Below are 22,565 nucleotides of genomic sequence, written 5' to 3'. Positions count from 1 at the left end.
TGTGCCACAGTTGGGTGGAGGTCGGTTAAACCTAAAGTCTGAACTCTGGGAAGTGCAAGAGTTTGGCTGTGGACATCTGTCAGGGGCCTGCCTGCTGCATCTTAGCATGACAGAGATGTCATATGGCAAGATGGAGCCAGTGTACCACTCAAGAATCTTCCTCTTTTTAGGAAGCTGCTAATCAAGCCATGAGGTTTCCACCCTGGTAACATCATCTAACCTTAACTTCCCCACCTCTGAGTACCAATACGCTGGGTGACTGACACATGAATTCTGAGGACGTCATCTGGGAGAAGTGGCATGACTCTGGTTGTTCCCAAGGAGACCTTGAGAACCACAAGCAGCTGGCCAACTCACTGGTTGTCCTGTAGGGTGGATCTCTATGGTTCTCCAGCACCCGCAGAGGCTCATGTGTCGTCAGAGCACTCTGGAGGCCACACTTGAGCTGCTGTGTGAAATGGTTGCTTTCCTCCCTCCCTTCCATCCTTCCTTCCCCCTTCCCTCTCTTCCTTCCTTTCATTTCCGTTCTCTCCTCTATCTTTCATTTCTTTCCTCTTCATTTGATTTCTCTCCTTTTCTTCACTCTCATTTTCTTTCTTTTTTCCTCCCTCCCTTCTTTCTTTTTTCTTTTCTTTCTCTCTTTTTTCTTTATATATGTGCATGTGTGCTTGTGCATGTGTGAGCCAGAGATCAACTTTCGGTGTCATTCCTTCGTTTTTGAGATATTGTCTCTTGCTGGAATCTTGGGCTCTCTGATTAGGCTAGGTAACTGGATAGTATGGTCCAGAGATCTTTCTGTCTCTACCTCCCCAGGGCTGGGATTATAGGCACTTAACACCATGCCTGGCCATTTGTTGATCTCTCTCTCTCTCTCTCTCTCTCTCTGTCTCTCTCTCTGTCTCTCTCTCTGTCTCTCTCTGTCTCTCTCTGTCTCTCTCTCTGTCTCTCTCCCTTCATCCCTCTCCCCCTCCTCTCCCTTTCCACCTCTGTATGTGTGTGTTATGGTGTTTGTGTGTACAAATGTGTGTGTGGGTGTGAGGGTAGTTATTGTATCTCTTATGATTATAGCAAGGTCCCTCACTGAACCTGGAGGTCACTTATTGGCTACCCTGTTAGATGAATGAGTTATGGGGATCTGCCTATAACCACACCCAAGCACTATAAATAAGACACACGTGGCCTTGCTTGACTTTCTCTGTGGGTCCTGGTGATCCAAACTCAGGCCCTCACTCTTGCATGGCAGGCATTTTCACTGACTGAGCCATCTCACTAGCCTTGGCTTCTTTAGTTTGTTTGTTTGCTTGCTTTTTCATTTTTTAAAAACATTTTTAGGGTTGCAGCTATATTTAACAGAGGGTGCAGAGATTTTTTTTCCCTCATCTACTATGTTACCATCTTTGACTCTACCATAGCACCTCATTATCACTTAAAGTTCAAAGTCAAAGTTAGGGGTCAGGGTTGGTAGAGTGCATTCCATGGGTTTGGACCAGTGTGTAGTCATGAGTATCTAATGGTGTTGTCTTCCAGAGTGGTTTTCCTACCCTGTAAACTGCAGCACTCCATCCATTCATTCCTCTCTGGATTCACCCAGCCTCTGGCAGCCCCCTTTTATGGAGTGATATGAAGTTGGGACTACACAAGTTGGGTTGGTGTGTTTCACACAGAGAAGTTGTTGGGAGTTGTTCTGTTTGCTTTTGTCTTGTGGTCATGGGAATAGGACTCGGGGCCTCCCCATGTTGAGTGACTCTATATACTCTAACCCTGTTTTTACCTTTTGGGTAAGGTGTACCCCCAGAATGACCTTGAACCTGCAGTCTTCCTACTGTCATTTAAAGCTAGTACTACAGGATCTTCCACCAGGCTTGGATCTTGGTTTTGCTGTTTTGTGTGCTTGAGACAAGGTCTCATTATAAAGCCTAGATTGCCCTCACACTCATGATCCTCCTGCCTCAGCTTCTTGAGCAGCTGGTATTGCAGACCTCCATGACCACATCCAGTGACAATTGTATTTTCAGACTTTTCTGTGAAGCCCCTTTTAGAGAAAAAGAGGTTCTGGGCCTCTCAATGCCCTTTCAGCCAACAACTTTTTCTCACTTGTTAAAGGATCTGGAATCCTTGTAAAATGTCACTAGAAAGCCACTGTCCTCCTACAACTCTCTTATTTAACATATGACAGCCTTGGGAGCTGGAGATGGGAAGGGGTTTTCCCAGAGGCATACAGCCTGCCAAAGCAGACAAGGTTTGGATCTCAGGACCCATGACTCTTGTACTGGTCCTGTGCCACTGGACAGTTGTGAACTCAGCTGTCCACCAGGTTGTCTACCCCTGCTTCGTCTGCCACATATCCACCATAGAAGAGCCCTGTGGGTTACTTCAAGGGACCAAAACCAAGTCTATTTCCAGTTTTTCTAATTACTGTTTCTTGCCATAGGCTGACTGGCTGCTCTGAGCCCAGAGAAGCTAGGGCACTAGAACAGAAATGCCAAGATGGTTGAGGGTGTTGGGACAGAGAGGACAAGCTTGGAAACAGGGTGAAGACAACCATATGGTGGTTGCACCACACAGCTGCAGCCCTGTGCTCCCAGTGACCATATCCTGGGCCATCTTCTGAAGCAGGCCAAGCCAGAAGGAACTTAGACAGCCTCCAAGGCAAGAGGTGCAAACAAGGAGCTGAAGAAGTCATAACTGTGAGACATATCAGCCTGCAGAGAATAGTCAAGAACAGGATTTATTGGCCTAGCAGATTGTATGCTCTGTACAGGAACATTGTGGTGGTCACATGCACGTACATGTGTGAACACACACTACAATATGCTCATTAGCTTGGGAAAAAAAACCCACTAATATCATGGACTTAATTTGAGGCCCAGTTTTGAAGCCGTACTTCAACCTGCTGTTCACCATGGCAATGTGGAGCCAAACAATAGCAGTATTCCCAGATATTCCTGATGTGAAACTTTTCATACATGGGTCTTCCAGTCTTCTTGCTTTCAAAGGAAATGGTCAGACCTCCTTCTAAACTCCAAAGTCCCTCAGCATTGCTGTGTGTGTGTGTGTGTGTGTGTGTGTGTGTGTGTGTGTGTGTGTGTGTGTAGTGCCTGTGCATGTCCTGGGTATGGATTCCATGGCCTCTGGTATGCTAGGCAAGTGATCTACCAGTGAGCTACATCACAGCCCAGTCTCTCAATATTGCTTATGCTCCTTGGTTCCCCTCCTGTCTCTTGTAATCACCTGAAGCCCCCGAAGGAAGTGAAAGTCTTAACTGAGACTAGCAGTTTCTGTTAGCCTCCTCTGTGTCATGGCCTGAGCTGTCTGCCCACTCTGAGACACAAGGCCTGAAAGCCACTTTCTCCTTTGTCTATGGCACTTGCCTTCTCCTGCCCAATCCTAAGTCCTCACCTTCTTCAATGAGCTTTTGGACCAGGATCCCCCACCCCTGATTCCAGGCAGCTTACAAGGTATTGTTCATTTAAAAAATTATATTGATGAGGCTGGAGAGATGTCTCAAGTCTTAAATGGTGTTTGCTGCTCTTCCAGAGGAGCAGAGTTCAGTTCCCAGCATCTCCATCAGGCTGCTCACAATTGCCTGTAACTCCAACTCCAGGGGTTACAACACCTTCTTCTCACTTTCCTCACATGCACAGGTGTATACATATAAAAATATTATTATTTTCATCACTGAAGCATGGCAGCAGCTGCCACCACACTTGGAGATATCAATACTTGGACTTTTACGCTGTCATTTTGTGGATACTCTGGGAACCTTTAAATCTTGAGTTCACGTCATTTCACAGCATGATCATTAACCCAAGTAAAACAAAACAAACCCCATAAACTTCAAACCCTCCCCTGTGGGGATGAAAAGGTTTCCAAAGGACTCATGGCGGAAAGCACAAGCACGGAAGATGTCCTCCCCGGTGGGTGTAGAGCCTAAGCAGTTTGCAGAAAGCCCATTCACCAAAAGGCAGCCTTCTCATTCTTGCTCTGACATGCCCACATGCCCAGACATTTCTTCAGAAGAGGAAATTGTCTTGTCACCCACATGTTCCCTTTTCAAGTGTCAGCACCTTCCATTGTGGCAACAGAGGATGTGGCCTGCCACCTATTACCTAATCTGGTTCTTCATCTGAGAGACAGGAATGTAATTACTTATGGTGTGAGTGAAACCTGAGGGGTGACATGTGTGAAGCTTGTCATTCAACACCAGAAAATCAGGATATCTGGGAGTTCTGTTCTACCTCATTCCTAGGTGAGGGGAGAGTCTGGCATGTATGGGAATGCGCTGCAGGCTGCGGCAAGAAACTATATTAGTGGCTTGTCTTGTTGCTGTGACAAAATACTTGACAAAAACAATGAAAGGAAACCTTGGTTTTATCTAACAGTTTGAAGCTACAGTCCACTGTGTAAGGAAGGCATGGTGATAGGAGAGTGAGGCCGCTGCTCACTCTGCATCTGCAGCCAGGAAGCAGAGAGAGGTGCACACTGGTGCTCACTTCAAATTCTCCTTATGGTGCAGTTCTGAACCCCTAGCCATGGAGCGGCTGTGATCACATTTAGAATGGGTCTTCTTCACACCGCAGTCAACACAGTGTAGAAACTCATAGACATGGCCACAACTTGTCTCCTGGGTAATTCTAGATTCTGTCAAGGTGACAATCAAGATTAACCATTACAGGTGGGAAGCCAAGGACAGGGTCTTTGCTCATCCCCACTTGGCTAGAGCCATCTTCCCTGTGCTGGGGAAGCTAAAGAAGACCCTTCTTCTATTGGAGTGACCAGGGCCATCTTTGCCTCCCATCCCTTTTGGAACTGCTGGCAGAGGGGAGAAGGTCTGTTTGAGAGCCTTTTAAGGAATTCCCAAGCAAGCAGAAACACGGGGGACATGGCCCTGGAGGCATTGGGAAATCCCAAGCCAAGACATAGGGAGATCTGGATGTGAGTAGAAGCAGGTTTAGTGTGGTGAGAGGATCCAGACTGGGAGGGGAGAGTCCCTTCTCTGATGCCTGCCCCACCCCCTTCCACCATCATAATGAGCTTTCTTTGACTGGAGGCTTCCATGTGACTGCCACACTGCACAGAGCCACCCTTGGCCTTTCAAGGTTCCACAGGGCATTCCCTCCCCATGTCTGTAGAAAACAGATACACAGAGAGGGTAAGTCGCAAGCCTAATGCCCCACAGCTGGGCTCAAACTCCCATCTCAGCACCTGGTGCCCCTCTGGCTCCTCCCACCCCCAGACCTCAACAGTAGCAGGGTTCATTTTCTGCCTTTTGCTACCACCTGTGAAATACCTGAGTGTGTCTCTCCTTCCAGGCCATAGTCTGTGTGCCACCATGGAACTGGGGCTTCCTGAGGGCAGCTACCTGGAGCTACTTAACAGCAATGCCGACCCCCTACATCTCTACCACTTATCTGACAATATGGACCTGCCTGGGGAGGAGGAGACGGAGCTCACCTCAGGTGGGTCTTGTTCCCTGGGGCCTCTTCTGGCCTTCTCCATCCCTCTGCTGGCTGAGACAATCAGCAAGTGTCAGGACCATGGACAGCTCCCAATCCTTGACAATTGCGCCGACCCTCCCTTGGAGACTGTGGCCCTCCTTCCCCGACATCCCTTCTCCCAGACTCCCAGGCTTCATCCTAGGGGCTTTCCCCTTCCAGAGCCGGACACAGACACCATCAACTGTGACCAGTTCAGCAAGCTGTTGCAGGACATGGAAGGGGATGAAGAGACCCGGGAGGCCTATGCCAACATCGGTAAGAAGATGGTGGAGGCCAGAAAAAGAACAGAAAGGAAGAATTCTCCTTCACTGATCTCACTGGGTTATCTTGAACAATAAAAAAATCCCTTCCACCATAATCATAGCTGGGAGAGCAGCTAGGGCTGGAAAGGAAGGACTGCAGGGGGGAAGGAAGGAAGGGAGGACTAAGGGAGATGGGTCCCTTCCCTGATGACCATCAAGCCAATCACGTCTTTTATGGTACTTCCGTTCCTTTTCTTTCTGCTTTGTGTGTTATGTTTGTTTTATTTTATTTTTGAGACAGGATCTTATCTAGCCCAGTATGGCCTGGAACTCACTATGTATCCCAGGCCATTGGCATGCACCATATCCAGCTCTACACTTCCATTTCCATATTCTTTTCTGGTTTCTGCTCCTCTTTTTTCTACAAATTCCACACCATATACCCTTCCCCAGCACCTAAGCCAATGAGTCTGGCATTGCAGCAGCTGACACTGGCAGTCTGTTAATTGCTACACTTTATGATCACACTGAAGCCTTGGAACATCAATGAAGTCCATGATGTGAGAATCTCCTGATTACGGATGAGGAAATTGAGGTCAAGAGAGAAGAAGCAGACTCAAGCCTGACTCAGATAGCCAGAAGCAGATCTGAAATCCTCCTCCAAAGCTTCTGCACTTCCAAGTCCTGACTTAAATATGAAAGGAAGTGCCTGAGATTGAGCAGGTTGCTAAGGCATGTCTAGCTTTAAAAGGAGATTCAGGGCCAGCAGGGTAGCTCTGTAGGTTAATGGCACTTGCTACCAAACCTCATAACCTGAGTTTAAGCACCAGGACTCAGGTAGTGGAAGGAGAGATCTAATTCCTACCAATTGCCCTCTGACCGCTACACACATTCCATGACACTGGTGCATGTGAGTGCACTCACTCAAATGTGCACACACACACACATGTGCAACACACCCATACACACACACACCATGCATACACGCACACCACACACACAAATGTCCAACACACACACACACACACACACACACACACACACACACACACACAGGAACATACATACATGCATAGTGAGTTCCAGGCCATGCAAACTTCTTCCCACTAGCTCCAAGTCATGTGCCACTTCATTTAATTTACCATCATTTGTGGGTTAAGGATTGGGTACCATATTGAATGCTTCAACACCTTCTAATCATTTGTGAACATCTCTGGATAGTATACACTATTTCTTCTCTTCATTTAGATGAGGAAACAGTAACCAGAAACATTAAAGTAACCAACCCAAGGTTGTCCAGAAAATAGAGCCAGTGGAGATAAAGGCAGAGTTTGAATTCAACCCAGTGCCAGCGTTACTACTCTGCTGAGCTACTTTATGATGGTAGATATGTGTTCATGGGCACACACTAGTCATTTAATAAAACAAAAGTACACAAAAGGCAATGCTTTTTTGTTCATTAATTCAACTTACACTCAGTAACACTTACAGAGACCTTACTGTGCAGCAGGCCCAGGAGATTGCAGCTCCTAGGTGCATGGCCTGAGGCTTGATGCACAGTAGGACTTCCAGGAGACCTTTTGACTGACTGTATGCTTCCTCCCCTGGCAGCGGAGCTGGATCAGTACGTGTTCCAGGACACCCAGCTGGAGGGCCTCAGCAAGGACCTCTTCAGTAAGTCGGGAGAGGCTGATATTGGCTTAGCCTCAGTTTCTTCCTGTCCTGAAGAAATGAATGGCAGCCACACGTTCTCACTGTCGAGACAGTAGTGGCCTCACTGGGGTCTCTGTGATTGTGATGTGGGTCTCTGGTGTTTCTCCAAAGTAGACCACATTGGAACAGAGGAATGTTTCAGTGAGAACATGGAGGTCCCTGTAGAAGCAGGACAGAGGCCACCGAAGAGACGTGAGTTAGCCCCTCCTTGACCCTGCCTGGCCTTCCTCAGATCTAGTCCCTCCTTACCTCTGCAACCTGCTGTGGTCCCAGTTGCTGTCCTGTCTACCTCCCCACTACAACCCCCTACCTCTGCTCCCTGGGAGGAAACAGACAGCTCAAGAGAAAACGTCCCTCTTCCTGGAGGAGTCTATGTGGGCTGCTTTGGTTCCTGTTCCTCAGTGACCTTTGAGTCCTGCTTCCTCTTCCTTTCGGGTCCCTGAGGGAGGTCTCTTTAAGCAATGGTTATGGTCTCAGTGGGTTGTAATACTGGATATGCTGTTTATGGGCTATGTGACCTTGGCTAGGTACCTACACCTCTCTTGAACCTCCTGCCCTGTCTCTTGACTCCTTAGTCTGTCCTCGCCTGGTGGCCATTGATGCTTTGCCATGCAGATTAGGGCATCCCTGCCTTGCTGACACTCCAGCTGTCATTGGATACATTCTGAGAGGCCTGTGTGGATCACCCTCCTACCTCTTGTGGCTCACCGTGGAGAGACCCTACTTTGGTTACACTCACTTTCCCTCATGCTGCAGCCCATGCAGACTGCCCCACTGTTCCTTGTTTCCACAGTTAGGTCCTTCATTTAAAGCCTTTAGCCCACCTCATCCAGGAAGTCCTCCCTGACCACACATCCACATAAAGTCACTGTCTTATTTATGCTTATTTTTCTTTTTTAATGTATTCATTTTATGTGTATGTGTGTTTTACTTGCATGCATGTCTGTGTACCACATATGTGTTTGGTGCCTACAGAAGCCAGAAGAGGTTATAAGATCCTCTAAGACTGGCATTACAGATGGTTGTGAGCTACCATGCGGGTTCTGGGAATCGAACTCAGGTCTCATGGGAGAGTAGATGGTGCTCTGAGATATCTCTCAGAGGTTTATATCTTGTGTGTGATTGGTGTGTGTGTGTGTGTGTGTGTGTGTGTGTGTGTGTGTGTGTGCCTTTTGAATGCCAGGCAAACACTCTACATTAAACTACACTCTCAGGCCCTGTATATTTATTTACTGGTGGGCACAGGAATTCGGTATGTGCTGTACATTTAATGTGCTAAGAATGGACAGCGGCAGAGCTTGCCTCCAGCCCCATCCCTTCCTTAGCCCTTCTCCCTGAAGGCAGTTTGTATACCCCATTCCTTTTGAACCTTGTAAAAACACTCTACTCTCCTGCTCCACCCCACCACACAATCACACATATCAACACACATATGAACATACACTTACATATATGCACACCGTATACAGACATGTACATATGCATAAACACACAAGCATGCGTGCAAATGTGCATATACATATGCACACACTGTTTCACTCTCTGCTCTTACCATGTCTGGGAGGGCATTTCTAGATTGCTTCTGGAGAACACAGAATGTTCCTGCCCCACTTCTCCTCTTCCTCCTCTCTCCTTTCTTCTCTTCCTTCATCTTCACAAGTTTCTTATTATTGTGTGTACGGGTGCGCACATGCTATAGTGAGCATGTCCACGCCAGACAGTTTTCTGGAGTCAGTTCTCTCTTTCCACCTTTCCGTGGTTCTGGGGGTTGAATTCAGATATCCTGGCTTGCGTTACAAGTGTTGTACCCACCGAGTCACCTCACAGTCCCCTACTCCTCTCTCTTTCTTTCTTGTCCCCTGCTCTCCCTTCCTCCCCCTCCCTCTACACTGAGCTAAGGTATGAGTCCCTCTGTGAGTGAGCATATCTCTTCTCTTCTTGAATTCCACAGTTAATATTGGGATCTGCTTGCCTTGAGCTGCTCCACCCACTGGTAGATTCTGTGATCCATCTACCCATCTTCTTTTGGTGCCTTCCTAGTAAATTACAGCCTACAGTTCCCTTTGCCACATGCCTGCCAGCATCCTGGCTCTTTCACATCTGGCCCAAGGTGGGGCCTTGGGTGCCACCTCCACAGTTGGCTGTATGGCCTCTTGCTGAGGGGCATGGTTTTTGCCACTGATCTGTTAAGACATTTTCTGCTTTCCACTGTTGTCTGCGAGGGGACATGTGCATGCAAGGTTAAGGCTCTCTGGCAGGCTATGGGGGCAATCTGGGCAGAGCCCAGAGCTCCAGTGGTTTTGTGGCTCCACCCTCACCTGATCTGTGGTTCTGTGGCTCTGCTTCTCCCCTTCTCTCACCTACCTGCCAAGATTCTTATAGCTGAGACTTGAGTTCAAGCACCAGAACTGGCCAGCATCCTGACAAGTAGGGAAGAAGTGGGACACAGTTTCTCAAGTCCTCACACAAGGCCACATGACCAGTTGGGAATCAAGAAATCACATGGCTGGGGACATTCCAATCCAAGGCCACTGATCTAGGGCTTCTCTCTGCAGGTTCCCTAGAAGAGCACCCTACGGACCCAAAGCACAGGAAGCTTGGTGAGATGGGCAGGTGGTCCAGCTTCCATTTGGGGGAGCATAGGCCTCCTAAAATACAGCACAAGCCAGCACTGAGCACCAGGGATTGGGGATGGGAGTAGTTCAGGGATAGATTGTGTGCCTATTGTGTGCCCTGGGTTGAATTCTAGCATCGTGGAGGAAGGAGGAAAGAAGGAGGGGGTGGAGGGATGACAGGGGAAGACAGAGAGAAAGGAAGAGAGGATAGAAGGGAAGGAAAGCCAAAGAGAGAGACAGCGAAAGGAAGGAAGACAAGGAAAGGAAGGAAGCAAGGAAGGAAGGAAGAAGGAAGGAAGGAAATAAGTAGCTCAGAAAGGTGAAGTCATCTGCCCAAGATCACACAGCTATGAGAAGTGAGTGGGGTACAAACTGAGATGGTGATTCCTCAGCCTGCACTATGGTGAGAAACTTATCTCCCCCCCCAAATCTCTCTCCTAGCAGCCTCCATGAATCCCCCCAAGATGATGGAGAGATATCCTCAGTCTTTAGGGAGCCCAAACCTGATGAGGAAGGCAGGATTTGTTCCATCTTACAGCTCTCTCATTCAGTAGAGGAGAGTGCTGTGCTCACCCTCAGGGGAGCATGTGGTACAGTCCCTGCCCTTCTTTGGACAGAGCCTGAAGGCTGAGGGAGGTGCTTATTCTCCTAAGGGCTCAGCTGGGGAAGAAGGGAGGGAGGGGCTGGAGCTACAGGCCCAGTCATAGGCTTCTCCAGTCTGATCCTGGGGTTCCTAGAGAGTCCCCTGAGTCCAGCCACAAGGAAAGGATCAGCAGCTGACCAACCCAGCTACTTAGGGCAGAGGGGGCAGGCATTTACTGTCCTGGGAGCCCTACCCCACTCCAGGTGCCCATCCAACTTCTAACCCACCCCCTTCCCCACAGCTGAGCCCTCTATGGTGCCCATGCTGACCGGGAGCTTCCTGATGGGTCCAGCAAGCCTCTCCACCATGCCCTACCTACCACCTGCTCTGTCCAATCAAGAACCAGTGTCCAGCCATATACACCTAGAAGGAGCTACTCAGACATTTGGTATGTTGAGTGCCTGGAGAAAATGTGCCCCCTCCCTTCTGGCAGAGGAAGTAGCACCAGAAAGGGGCCACTGAAACAGGAAGCCCTTCCCCTATTGGGTCATCCCTTCCCACCCACACCTTGCTAGAAAGCACACCTGGCTCACAAGAAAACATCCTGCTGAGGGAATTTTCCTGCCAGTCTTGTTCACTTCTCACCCCTTCTTGTCTCTGTCAGCCACCCTGCTAGGCTACAGGGACACCACCAAGGGCAAGACAGGCTCAGCTGCTGCTCTTGGAGAGATGAGAGCCCCTGGAGAGGGAGTTGAACATCCACCCCACATTACTAAACAGAAGTAAAAAGATGGGTGCTGTGGACGGTCCCCCCTCACTGCCTCTGTCTCCTGCAGTGCCCCCCTCTAGATCCTCACTGAACTGTTTGGATCTCCCCGTTGGACACATCCAGCTCCTTCCCACTCTGCCCCAGGGACTCTGGCAAATCTCAGGAGCTGGCACAGGACTCCCCAGTGTTCTGATCTACCATGGTGAGTGTGCAAATTAGCATCACAACTGAGGGTCTCTCCTTCCTCCCTCCCTCTGACCTGTTCTCTCCCATTGCAGGCACTTGGAATTGTGACATAGAACCTATTCATGACTCCTCCCTCCCCAGAACACCTTTCTTTATCTTCATTTCCCCCAAAAGTCAAGGTGGTCTGTATGTGTGACCAGTCTTGCAGCCTGCTGTGTGTCACTATTTTCTCTCCCTTTAGTTTTTCCTCCTTTAAAAAAGTTTCTGGGAAAAGTCAGTTCACACTCCACAGTTTGGTTAAACTACAGGTGACCCAGTGCACCTCTGGTTCTTACATTCCTTTTTCCTTTGGTGTAGGTGAGATGTCCCAGGTCAACCACACAGTCCCTTCAGGCAGCCCTACTGTCTCCAGCCTCCCCAAATCCCCAGACCGACCCTGCTCCACCAGCCCCTTTGCACCATCTGCAGCTGACCTGCCCAGCATGCCCGAGCCTGCGCTGACCTCCCGTGTAAATGAGGCTGGTGAGGACTGGGGTCCTGAAAAAGGCCTTGGGGATGGGACAGAGGGCTTGGGGAGGGATATTTTTGACAGTCATAGCTGCCTGAGGAGATGGGCAAGTCACACTCATGGGTGACTGGTCATGAAGGAGGGTGTGTGAAGCAGGGAGTGTGACTGAGTGTTGGGTGACAGATGTAACATGTGTGTCCATCCAAGCAGAGCCACAAGCCACAAGCCTCCTGTTGATCCTTAAGGTGCGAAAGCAGACCTGGCATGCCTGGGCCTTCTGAAGCTGGAAGCTTGCGTCCCGTGTTTTTAATTTTGCTTTTCTTTGTTTGGAGACAGGGTTTCGCTGTATATAGCCTCAGCTGGCCTGCAACTCGATATGTGCCTATTAGATTGACTGTAAACTTGCAAAAATTCCCCTACCGCACCCGGCCAAGGGCTGGGATTACAGATACTACAATGCCTCACCACACTTTTTAAAACAATGTTAAAAGATGTTTGTTTTTAAATACAGCTGGCTAAAATCAAGATCCCATATACAGTTTTGAGCTGCCTTCTTGTAACCTGGCCTTGGAGGCTCAGGCATGTGGCTCTGTCCTCTTGATGCCCCCAATACTGACAGGAGTCCTTGGGAACCTTCCAGACTCTAATTGACATTCACTTCTCTATCCTCAGAGGACACAACATCCCTCTCCCCATGCCAAGAGGGTCCTGAGTCTTCCATCAAGCTTCCGAAATGGCCAGGTGAGCGACTGTTGACCCCCTCTGTCCTGGAGACCTGAAATGAAAGCTAAAATAGCACTTCACTTCATTTCTGCAATGCTTAGTCAGCCCCTTGGAAGCTCACTTGCTCATTCATTCATTGTTTATTCATTCATTCATCACCCAGTTGGTTTCCCCACTGTGCAACATCTATCCAGCCATTCAAGCAGTAGTACACAGGACATACTTCCCTATTCCCAGGGGTCACCTGTGGGAACTGATCTTACATTTTTTATGGAAATGATGAAAGAGGGGAGAGGGAGTGGGTGAGTGAAGGAAGGAAGTGTGGAGCAGTAGAAGGGAGGATGTCAGGGAAGTGAGAGAAAGCTAAGCCACTGGATGTTTCTTCCAAGTGCACTCCTAAGCTTTGCATTGATGCCTTCCTAGCCCCAGTATCACCTCTATTTCACAGATGAATTAGCCTGAAGCATAGCAGGGCATACTGATTTTCATGGCCACACCAATGGAGGAGCCCCGATTTGAACTCAGACATATGGGCTCCCAAGTCTCAATTCCTTTTATTGCTGTTGCTGTCATTTGTTTTGAAACAGAGTCTCACTATGTAGCTCACACCCTTGAACTGACTTTGTAACTCAGGCTGGCCTCAGACTCACATCCCTACTGTCTCAACCTCTTGAGCACTAAGATTATAGGTGTGCAATACCATGCCCAAATCTTCCTTCCTTCCTTCCTTCCTTCCTTCCTTCCTTCCTTCCTTCCTCCATCCCTCCATCCTTCCATTGCTTTCCTTCTTTCTTCTTTTCTTTCTTTCCAAATTGCTGTGTAGCTGAGGAAAACTTTGAACTTCTGATCTTCCTGCCTCTACCTCCCAGTTCCTGGGATTATGGCATGTATTACCACATTGCTGGTTTTGAATCCCAGGGATTCATACTCACAAGGCAAGTACCCTATCAACAGCCAAGACCTCACCAGCCTCACTGTCTTTTCAAGGGCCTTAAATTACATTTTATGTATTTATTTATTCACTGTGTGTGTGAATATGTGTATATATGTGTGTGCATGTTTGAGCATCGTATACATGTCAGAGGACATCTTGCAGGAGTCAGTTTTCTCCTTCCACCATGAGGGCCCAGGATGGAACACAGGTTTGTAGGGTTAGCAGGAAGTACATTTGCTCACTGAGCCATTTCATCAACCCCACCCCTGTCTTTTTAAACCTTCATTTTAGCTAGTTTATATTCATTGTTAAAATGATGGAGTTCATTGTGACAATTTCATACATATATATTTTGTTCTTACTCACACCCCTTATCATCTATTGCTCCATTTCCCCTCTCCCAATGGTTTCCTTTCTTCCACTAAATACTCTTCTATTTTCATGCTCTCTCTCTAGATATATATCATATCTAGGCCTATGTATTGCGCTCTCTCTCTCTCTCTCTCTCTCTCTCTCTCTCTCTCTCTCTGTGTGTGTGTGTGTGTGTGTGTGTGTGTGTGTGTGTGTTTCCAAGCTCCACATATGAAAGAAAACATGTAATATATGTCTTTCTGAGCCTGGCTCATCTCACTTAACAGGATGAGTCCACAAACAATCAGTTTCCCTTCCAAACCCCACAGGGATGAGTGGCCCAGCCTAGTGTGTGACTGAAGGGGCTGAGGAGCAGCTCAGTGGTAGAGCATTTGTCTCAGCAAGCTTAACACCTTGGGTTTCATCCACAGTAAACACCCCCCCCACACATACACACCACAGAATAGCCAGATATAGTTGAATTTGGGGTCTTCCTGGGCTACAAAGTAAAATTCTGAACCAAAAAGCTACAATATATATATATATATATATATATATATATTATATATATATATATATATATGGAATGTAGCTCAGCTGGTGGATTGCTCACTTAGCATAAATAAACCTCTAGGTTGAACCCCCAGGACCACAGCACTCAGGAGGTGGAAGCACGAAGTTCAAGATCATCCTCAGCTACTTAGTGAGTTCAAGGGCAGTCTGATATGAGACCCCATCACACAAATAAATAATTTAAAGGCAGAAATGACTGGATAAAAGAGAAAAATTAGTGGGTGAGCTGGAAACTGTGAGCAGTAGATGGAAACACTGCAGAGGGAGGCTCTGGCCACCCTCCCCTTCCCCAACCCCTCACCCTGCTAACACACTCTGGTTCACCCTTGGCTTCTGCAGAGTCTGTGGAGCGGTTCCAGCACTCCCTGAAGGACAAGTACCAGGTGGAGCCTGAGAACCTGAGCAGTCCCCTGGTAGCCGTGGAGCTGGTGCGGGCCAGGTTGGAGAGAGGCAGCAACAAGAGCCAGGAAAGAGAGCTAGCCACTCCAGACTGGACAGAGCGCCAGCTAGCCCATGGTGGCCTGGCTGAGGTGCTTCAGGCTGTTGTTGATCGCCGGCGGCCACGAGAGACACAGGTGGTTGCTGTGCTGGGCAAGGCTGGCCAGGGCAAGAGCCACTGGGCCCAGACGGTGAGTCAGGCCTGGGCCCGTGGCCAGCTGCCACAATATGACTTTGTCTTCTATGTCCCTTGTCACTGCTTGGATCACCCAGGGGACACCTACCACCTGCAGGATCTGCTCTGTCCCCCAAGCCTGCAGCCACTGGTCATGGATGACGAGGTCTTAGGTCACATTGTGAGGCAACCAGACCGGGTCCTGCTCATTCTAGATGCTTTTGAGGAGCTGGAGGCCCAAGATGGCCTCCTGCATGGACCATGTGGACCTCTGCCCCCAGAGCCCTGCTCCTTTCGGGGACTGCTGGCTGGGCTTTTCCAGCGGAAGCTGCTGCGCGGCTGTACCCTGCTCCTCACAGCCCGGCCCCGGGGCCGCCTGACTCAGAGCCTGAGCAAGGCAGATGCCATCTTTGAGGTGCCCAGCTTCTCTACTAAGCAGGCGCAGACTTACATGAGACACTACTTTGAAAACTCAGGGACAGTGGGGGACAAAGACAAGGCCCTGGGCCTCCTGGAGGGCCAACCTTTTCTCCTCACCCATAGTCACAGTCCTGTTCTGTGCAGAGCCGTGTGCCAGCTCTCCAAGGCCCTGCTGGAACAGGGCACAGAGACCCAGCTGCCTTGCACACTTACAGGACTCTATGTTGGCCTGCTAGGCCCTGCAGTCCGAGACAGTCCTCCAGGGGCCTTAGCTGAGCTGGCCAAGCTGGCCTGGGAGCTGGGCCGCAGACACCAAAGTATCTTGCAAGAGACCCAGTTACTATCAGTGGAGGTGAGGACCTGGGCTGTGACCCAAGGCTTGGTGCAGCCCACCCTGGGCACTACAGAGACCCATCTGGCCTTCTCCAGTTTTCTGCTACAGTGTTTCCTGGGTGCTGTATGGCTGGCACAGTGCAATGAAATCAGAGACAAGGAGCTGCCACAGTACTTGGCCTTGACCCCAAGGAAAAAGAGACCCTATGACAACTGGCTGGAGGGTGTACCACGCTTTCTGACTGGGTTGGTTTTCCAGCCTCAAGCTCACTGCCTGGGAACTCTGGTGGAGCCTGCAGTGGTAGACAGAAAACGGAAGGTTCTTACCAGGTACCTGAAGCGCCTGCAGCTGGGGACACTGCGGGCAGGGCGACTACTGGAGCTCCTGCATTGTGCCCATGAGACACAGGAACCTGGGATTTGGGAGCATGTGGTACACCAGCTCCCTGGGCACCTCTCCTTCCTGGGCACCCGGCTCACACCCCCAGATGTGCACATACTGGCCAGGGCCCTAGAGACAGCAAGCCAAGACTTCTCCCTGGACCTTCGTCAGACTGGCATTGAGCCTTCTGGACTGGGGAACCTCGTGGGACTCAGCTGTGTCACCAGTTTCAGGTGTGGGCAGGACACAGGGCAGGTGTGGACCCCGGTTCCACAAGCACAATGTCAGGTGGGACAGAACAGTCCCCTCCAATTACAAGATGATAATACTGAGGGTCAGAGGAGGTAACTGTTGCTACTAGCCACATAGCCTGTAGGGAGAGTGTCATTCTTCTAACCAATGTTTGAATACCTGCCGTGTGCCAGGCACTGGAACACATTTAGAATCTCAGTGTAGCCCCGAGTCCAGAATGTTTCTGTATTTCAGTTGCCACCAGATGCCACCATTTTCTCATGATCGAAGACATGGACTCCCTCTGTGTCTCTGCCCCCTGTCTCCTCTTTCTCACTGCTCTTTGTATTTGGGCAGGAGGAACGCAACCTTCCTAGATCTCAGGCTCCAATAGTGCCTGCAGCCCTGCAAGGGCACCCTGTACCTCAGGATGGGGTCTAAATTCATTCATTTGACTCATTCAAGTCCATTTTGCAGTTTGCTTGAGCATTTCAGGTTATCTCTAGAAAAACTTCCTCCCACATTGCCACTAAACAGATTTTACTCAAGTTATAAGGTCTGCCACAGGTGTGCCCAGAATTTAGCACTAACTTTCCTGGCAGCCAGAGAAAAATTGTGTCTTTTCAAGGAAGGTAAAACAATAAGGGCAGATGAGGTCTTGGGAGGTGGAGATCAAGCTAAGAAAGGGAAGGATCTGAGGAGGTGGGAGGTCCTTTCGTGGAGCCACACCCCATTGCAATCTAGCCTGGCCACTGTGCCTGGGTCTGAGGCCCTCCCTCCACAGGGCCGCCTTGAGTGACACAATGGTGCTATGGGAGTCCCTACGGCATCAGGGAGAGCCCCAGTTACTCCAGGCGGCAGAGGAGAAGTTCACCATTGAGCCATTCAAGGCCAAGTCTCCAAAGGATGTGGAAGACCTGGACAGCCTTGTACAAACCCAGAGGTGAGGAGGCGAGGAGTAGGAGGTGGCTCTAGGCTCTGCAGGCTACTTATGTCTGTCACATACATGTCCTGTCCACAGAGCTGCCCGGTCCCAACCCCCTACCCTCCCCAGTATGGCCACCCAGGCCCTCTGCTGTAGCCCCACCCAGGCAGGGACCCTGATTTTGCCCTTTGCTCTATTCAAAGCCTGATACCCTGTACCAGGTCCTTCACTAAAGCCATGGAGACATCACCGGCCAGGGGGTTAACAAGGATCTCTTCAGCATCTGCCAGCTGAAGGGACCCTAGAACAAACCCTCAGGCAGCCCAGACACATACCAGAGCCAAGGTGCAGAGGACAAAGAATTGTGGTTGAGTCTCTCTCTCCCTCTCTCTCTTCCATCCCCCTCCCCCTTCCTGGACCTCACACATGCTATGCAAGTACTCTACCACTGAGCTACACCCCCACATTTAGTTTTTATTTAGAGACAGGGTTTTACTAGGTTGTCCAGGCTGGCCTTGAATTGTATATGTAGGTGAAGCTGGCCTCCAATTTTTCATTCTCCTCCCTCATCCACTCAAATAGCTGGTAAAATAAGCTTATGCCACTCTCCCTGGCCCTAAGGTTGCTCTTTTTAAATAGTTTTATTATTATTTATTTACATGTACATGTGTGTATGTCTGTATATGTGCATGTATCTGAGGTTAAGGCCATCCCCTGGAGCTGAAGTTACAAGCTGCCTGATGTGCTGGGAATTGAACTCTGGTCCTCTGCAAGAACAGTACATGTTCTTAACTACTGAGCCATCTCTCCAACTGCCCACCTCCCCCTGTCCCCCCTGCTCCCCTGCCCCCCCACCCGCCCACCAGGTTGTTCTTTTTTGGTTTTTCGAGACAGGGTTCTCTATTGTTTTGGAGCCTGTCCTGGAACTCGCTCTGTAAACCATGCAGTCACGAACTCACAGAGATCCGCCTGCCTCTGCCCCGCCCCCAGTGCTGGGATTAAAGGCATGCGCCACCAATGCCCAGCCTCGCGTTTTCTTTTTTTAAGTGTTTTATTTTTAATTATGTATATGTATGTGTGTCTGAGTGCAGTGCCTGTAGAGGCCAGAAGAGGGCATCAACCCCCTTTGAGCAGGAGTTACAGGCAGTTAGGAGTCAAACTGGGTCTCCACAAGAGCAGTACATACTCAACCACTGAGCTATCTCTCCAGCCCCCAAAGGATGTTTTATTTTTTCTTTATTTCAGTGGAGGGTCAACAACAGCTCCTAAGGAAGCAGCCCTGGGGGCTGGATGCGGGCAGTGGGGAATACTGGTGGGCCTACACCTACTTACCGAAGCGCTTTCTCTGTAGGCTAAGAAACCCCTTGGAGGATGAAGCTCTGGATCTTCCTGCCATCCGGCACCTTAAGAAGCTAGAGTTTGCGTAAGTGAAGGGTGGGTGACTGATTGCCTCAGTGACCCAAGGTTGTTTCTGGCATCTTAGTTGATCTTGGGCCAGAGGCATGGTGAGCAGGAAGGGAGAACTGGATGACCCCTGCCCTCTCACTTACCACTAAGAAAACAGCTTCCACCTGCTGGGTGTGACCTGTCTGGGTAAAAGCAGGAGATGCTCAGAACAGCAGAGAACTGGTCCATTTTCAGGACAACAAATATGCAGCCCCCACCTCACCCCACATACTCACATACTCACACACTCACGTGCACACATATAACACACACTTGCACACACACACATGCCTTACACATATACTCACACATGCATTCACATACACACATATAACACACACACTCACATGTACACTCAGACACACATGCATGCAAAACATACACACACATATGCACACATGTGTACACATACACACAGGAGCTCATGCTTATTCACTCATCAAAAAGCTCTTTGAAGAGCAGAGACTGTTGTCCATGATGAACATGTGCCAGCAAGTTCCCTTGCAGGGTAGTCTGGGGGACTTCCTGGAGGAGGTGACATCATCACAGAAACTTGAGAAATTGGGAATGAGCTCACAGGGATGGAGAGGAAGTCCTGAAGGACTTGTGCAACATGGAGCCACAATCCCAGTGTGCCCCAGACCATAACCTCACACAGAAGGGTGTCCCAAGGACCTCAGTTTGGGTCCTTTTCTTGCTGAGCTAGGAATTTTACCCTGCTCCTGTGCCTGGCCACATGGACTCCTCCAGGGGAGTGCACAGCCTGGCCACTGCCCTATGAACCCTACCCTGCCTCATACTTGCTTCTCTGGGTCTTCCTTTAGTTAGAAGGATCCTTTCGAGAAATTTGGGTATGTAACTCCAGTGGGTTAGGGTTCAGCTTGCCTAGGCCTGGTCTGGTTGGGCACTAAGAGTTCTGCATTCTTAGGAACCACTCCCTCTCAGCAAACTGGGACAGTTGATCCCCTAAATTATGCAGCCAGGCCTGGGAGCTAACACCCTGAGCAGTGCCACCAGGGTAGGAGGAATGGATGATGGGGCACCATAGGTTCTAGGGAATCCTAGGTATCTGGGGAGTTGCCCCCCAGAACATTGGCCATGAAGAGCCCTGAATGTTGTATTTGGGTCTGGCTGCCTGAACAGCTCTTCCCCACAATGCTGGGGATCAAGCCTGGGGCCTTGTACATATACTAGAAAAGCACTCTACCACTGAGCTATGTCACCAACCCACTTTTTGCTTGCTTGTTTATTTATTTGTTATAGAGAGTTTCATGTATTCCAGGCTGACTTCAAACTTGCTGTATAGCCAAGCCAAGCTGTACAACCTTGAACTTCTAAGCCTCCTTCTTCTACCTCCCAAATGCTGAGATTATAGGCAAACTCCACCACACAGGCTTATGCAGTACAAGGAATAGAACCCAGGGCTTTTGTGAGTGCTAGACAAGTACTCTACATTCCCAGACCATGTGTTTCTTATTTTGAAAAGGAGTTTTAATATTTAGCCCAGTCTAGCCTTGAACTTTTGCTCCCCCTTGCATCAGCCCCACCAAGCACCCAGGATTGCAGACATGCTCCAGCAGCAGCTTTAACGACGATTTCCAACTGCAAAGTGTTTTTACTCCGTTATCTAAGATAACGGGAGGACACCGATGTCATCTCTCATTTACAAATAGGCATGATGAGATCTGAGAAATGGCGTGGTTTCTTCAAAGTCATAAGCACCAGGTTAGCTTGCCTAACTGACTAACAAGCTCTGTCAGTGTTTGGTCTTGTTAGAGTTGAGATCTGTCCAACCATGTCTGGCCATACAGACCTGTAATGCCAGCCCTTGGGAAGCTAAGGTGGGAAGATAACAAGCCCAAGGCCACTTAGGACTACACAGGCAAACCTGTCTCAAAGATCCTCCGTGCCTCATGGGGAGAGTTGCCCAGAAGATAGTCAGTGGACAGATTTGGAAACTGAGGCTAGGCGATGTTAGTGATTTGCCTTCAGTCCCAGCTGGTCACTCACTGGCTGCCAGCTCCCCTACACCCCACAGATAGCCAAGTCCCTCTTGTTTTCAACAGGACATAAGATGCCAAATTTGTACAGAGGTAAAAATATTGCTGAAAAGAGGAAATGTCTGAAGACAGCCACAGGGTGCTTTCTGGCTTTGAATTATTTTCAGCTTAAAAAGCCCCTCCCTGTGGGTCGGAACTGCGCTCTGGGTACCAGAAAGGGCTGCAGAGTGGAACAGACTAGAGCCAGACCAACAGCCACCTATAGGCTGGAAGCCCTGAGACAATTCTGAGGAAGAAAGGAAGGAAACAAAGGACTATTTTGGGTGTCTAGTGAAACCACCTCCACCTCCATGTTCCTCACCCTGCAGGCCTCTGTCTGTCTGATCAGTCCAGATAAAACCCCCAAATATATGTGAGGTGGGGGTGGAGACATGCATCTCAGTTGCCAGCATACTTACTAGTATGCACAAAGCCCCGGTTCAGTCCCCAGCTCTACCTACATGGCATGGTGACACTCACCTGCTGTCCCCTCTGAAAGCAGAGGCAGGAAAACCAGGGGCTCTGACACAGCAAGTTGAAGGCCTAGGCTAGAGAGCTTATCAAAATAAAATAAAGTAAAATGAAATTAAACTTGAAAAGGCACAGGTTCATCATCAGCTCATCACCCCATCTCCCTTATTTCCTCTCCATTACATCCCCAGTCCCTTCCTATCCTATGCTCCTTCTCCCGTCTTTCAGGCTGGATCTGAAATGAGATCCAGTACGAGGCCTTTGCTGTGCCTGTGCCTCTGTCCTGAATGCTCTCCCTTACACAGCAGATCCACCCAGACCCTCAATTCCCTCTGTTCATCTTCTTTTTTCAAACTTACGTTGTTTGTTTGCTTATATATTTAGGTATATGTGTGTCCATGCATGCCATTGTGTGCCTGTGGAGGTTAGAGGACACTCTGCAAGAGTTGGTTCTCTCTGTCATGCTAGGGATCAAGTTCAGGTCGCCAGCCTGAGTGCAAACACCTTGACCCACTGACTGTGTATCTCAGGGTTCTGAGGCCCTTTCTGAATTTCTGCACCATGAATTTGTCCGTAGCATCTCTTCTCTCTCAGTCCAGACCATGAGCTAATTGCTTTGATAATCTGTCTCCCCTCAATGCCAGCTCTGCGAAAATGGGAACTTGTGTTTGCTCAGGGCTTTTTTGCCTTGCTCTGGTACCTGGCAGACAGCAGTGAGATGAGGTAATAAAGAATGAGGTGATGATGATGGTCTTTCTCTTTCTGACCGCCTTCTGCAATCCGGGATAAGTACTGAATGACCCAAGATCCAAAGGTGAAGGAAGGGATCACATGGGCCCCAGCACAAGGCTGAGCCCAGCTCTGATCACTGGCCTTTCCCTAAAGCTCCAGGTTGCAGAGATTGTGTCCCAGACATGGAGGACATTCCAGAATGAATTTAAATTAACTATGCACAGTAAACTTTTGATTTTCACTATGTTCATTTAAATAAACAAATCTTTAAGTGGTAG

The 22,565-nt window shown here is 49.2% G+C and overlaps 1 protein-coding gene across 2 annotated transcripts in view; it reads left to right on the top strand.

Annotated features, from left to right (window-relative positions):
* Positions 1-22,565, top strand: part of Ciita (class II major histocompatibility complex transactivator) — a 49,165-nt gene that overhangs the window by 16,783 nt on the left and 9,817 nt on the right. Inside the window, exons 2-12 of one of the 2 annotated variants that reach the window (XM_035447948.1) lie at positions 5,313-5,459; positions 5,658-5,753; positions 7,352-7,414; positions 7,568-7,645; positions 10,009-10,053; positions 11,488-11,622; positions 11,964-12,128; positions 12,787-12,855; positions 15,035-16,676; positions 17,459-17,617; positions 18,951-19,022. In XM_035447948.1, coding sequence (XP_035303839.1) covers positions 5,313-5,459; positions 5,658-5,753; positions 7,352-7,414; positions 7,568-7,645; positions 10,009-10,053; positions 11,488-11,622; positions 11,964-12,128; positions 12,787-12,855; positions 15,035-16,676; positions 17,459-17,617; positions 18,951-19,022 — 2,671 coding nt within the window. Of the gene's footprint in view, positions 1-5,312; positions 5,460-5,657; positions 5,754-7,351; positions 7,415-7,564; positions 7,646-10,008; positions 10,054-11,487; positions 11,623-11,963; positions 12,129-12,786; positions 12,856-15,034; positions 16,677-17,458; positions 17,618-18,950; positions 19,023-22,565 lie in introns of both variants that reach the window. The other variant, XM_035447947.1, reaches the window with a different exon arrangement.

This window comes from Cricetulus griseus, chromosome 7 (genome assembly GCF_003668045.3).
Source record: "Cricetulus griseus strain 17A/GY chromosome 7, alternate assembly CriGri-PICRH-1.0, whole genome shotgun sequence".
Taxonomy (NCBI): domain Eukaryota; kingdom Metazoa; phylum Chordata; class Mammalia; order Rodentia; family Cricetidae; genus Cricetulus; species Cricetulus griseus.
This window is presented reverse-complemented; position numbering and strand designations above follow the sequence as displayed.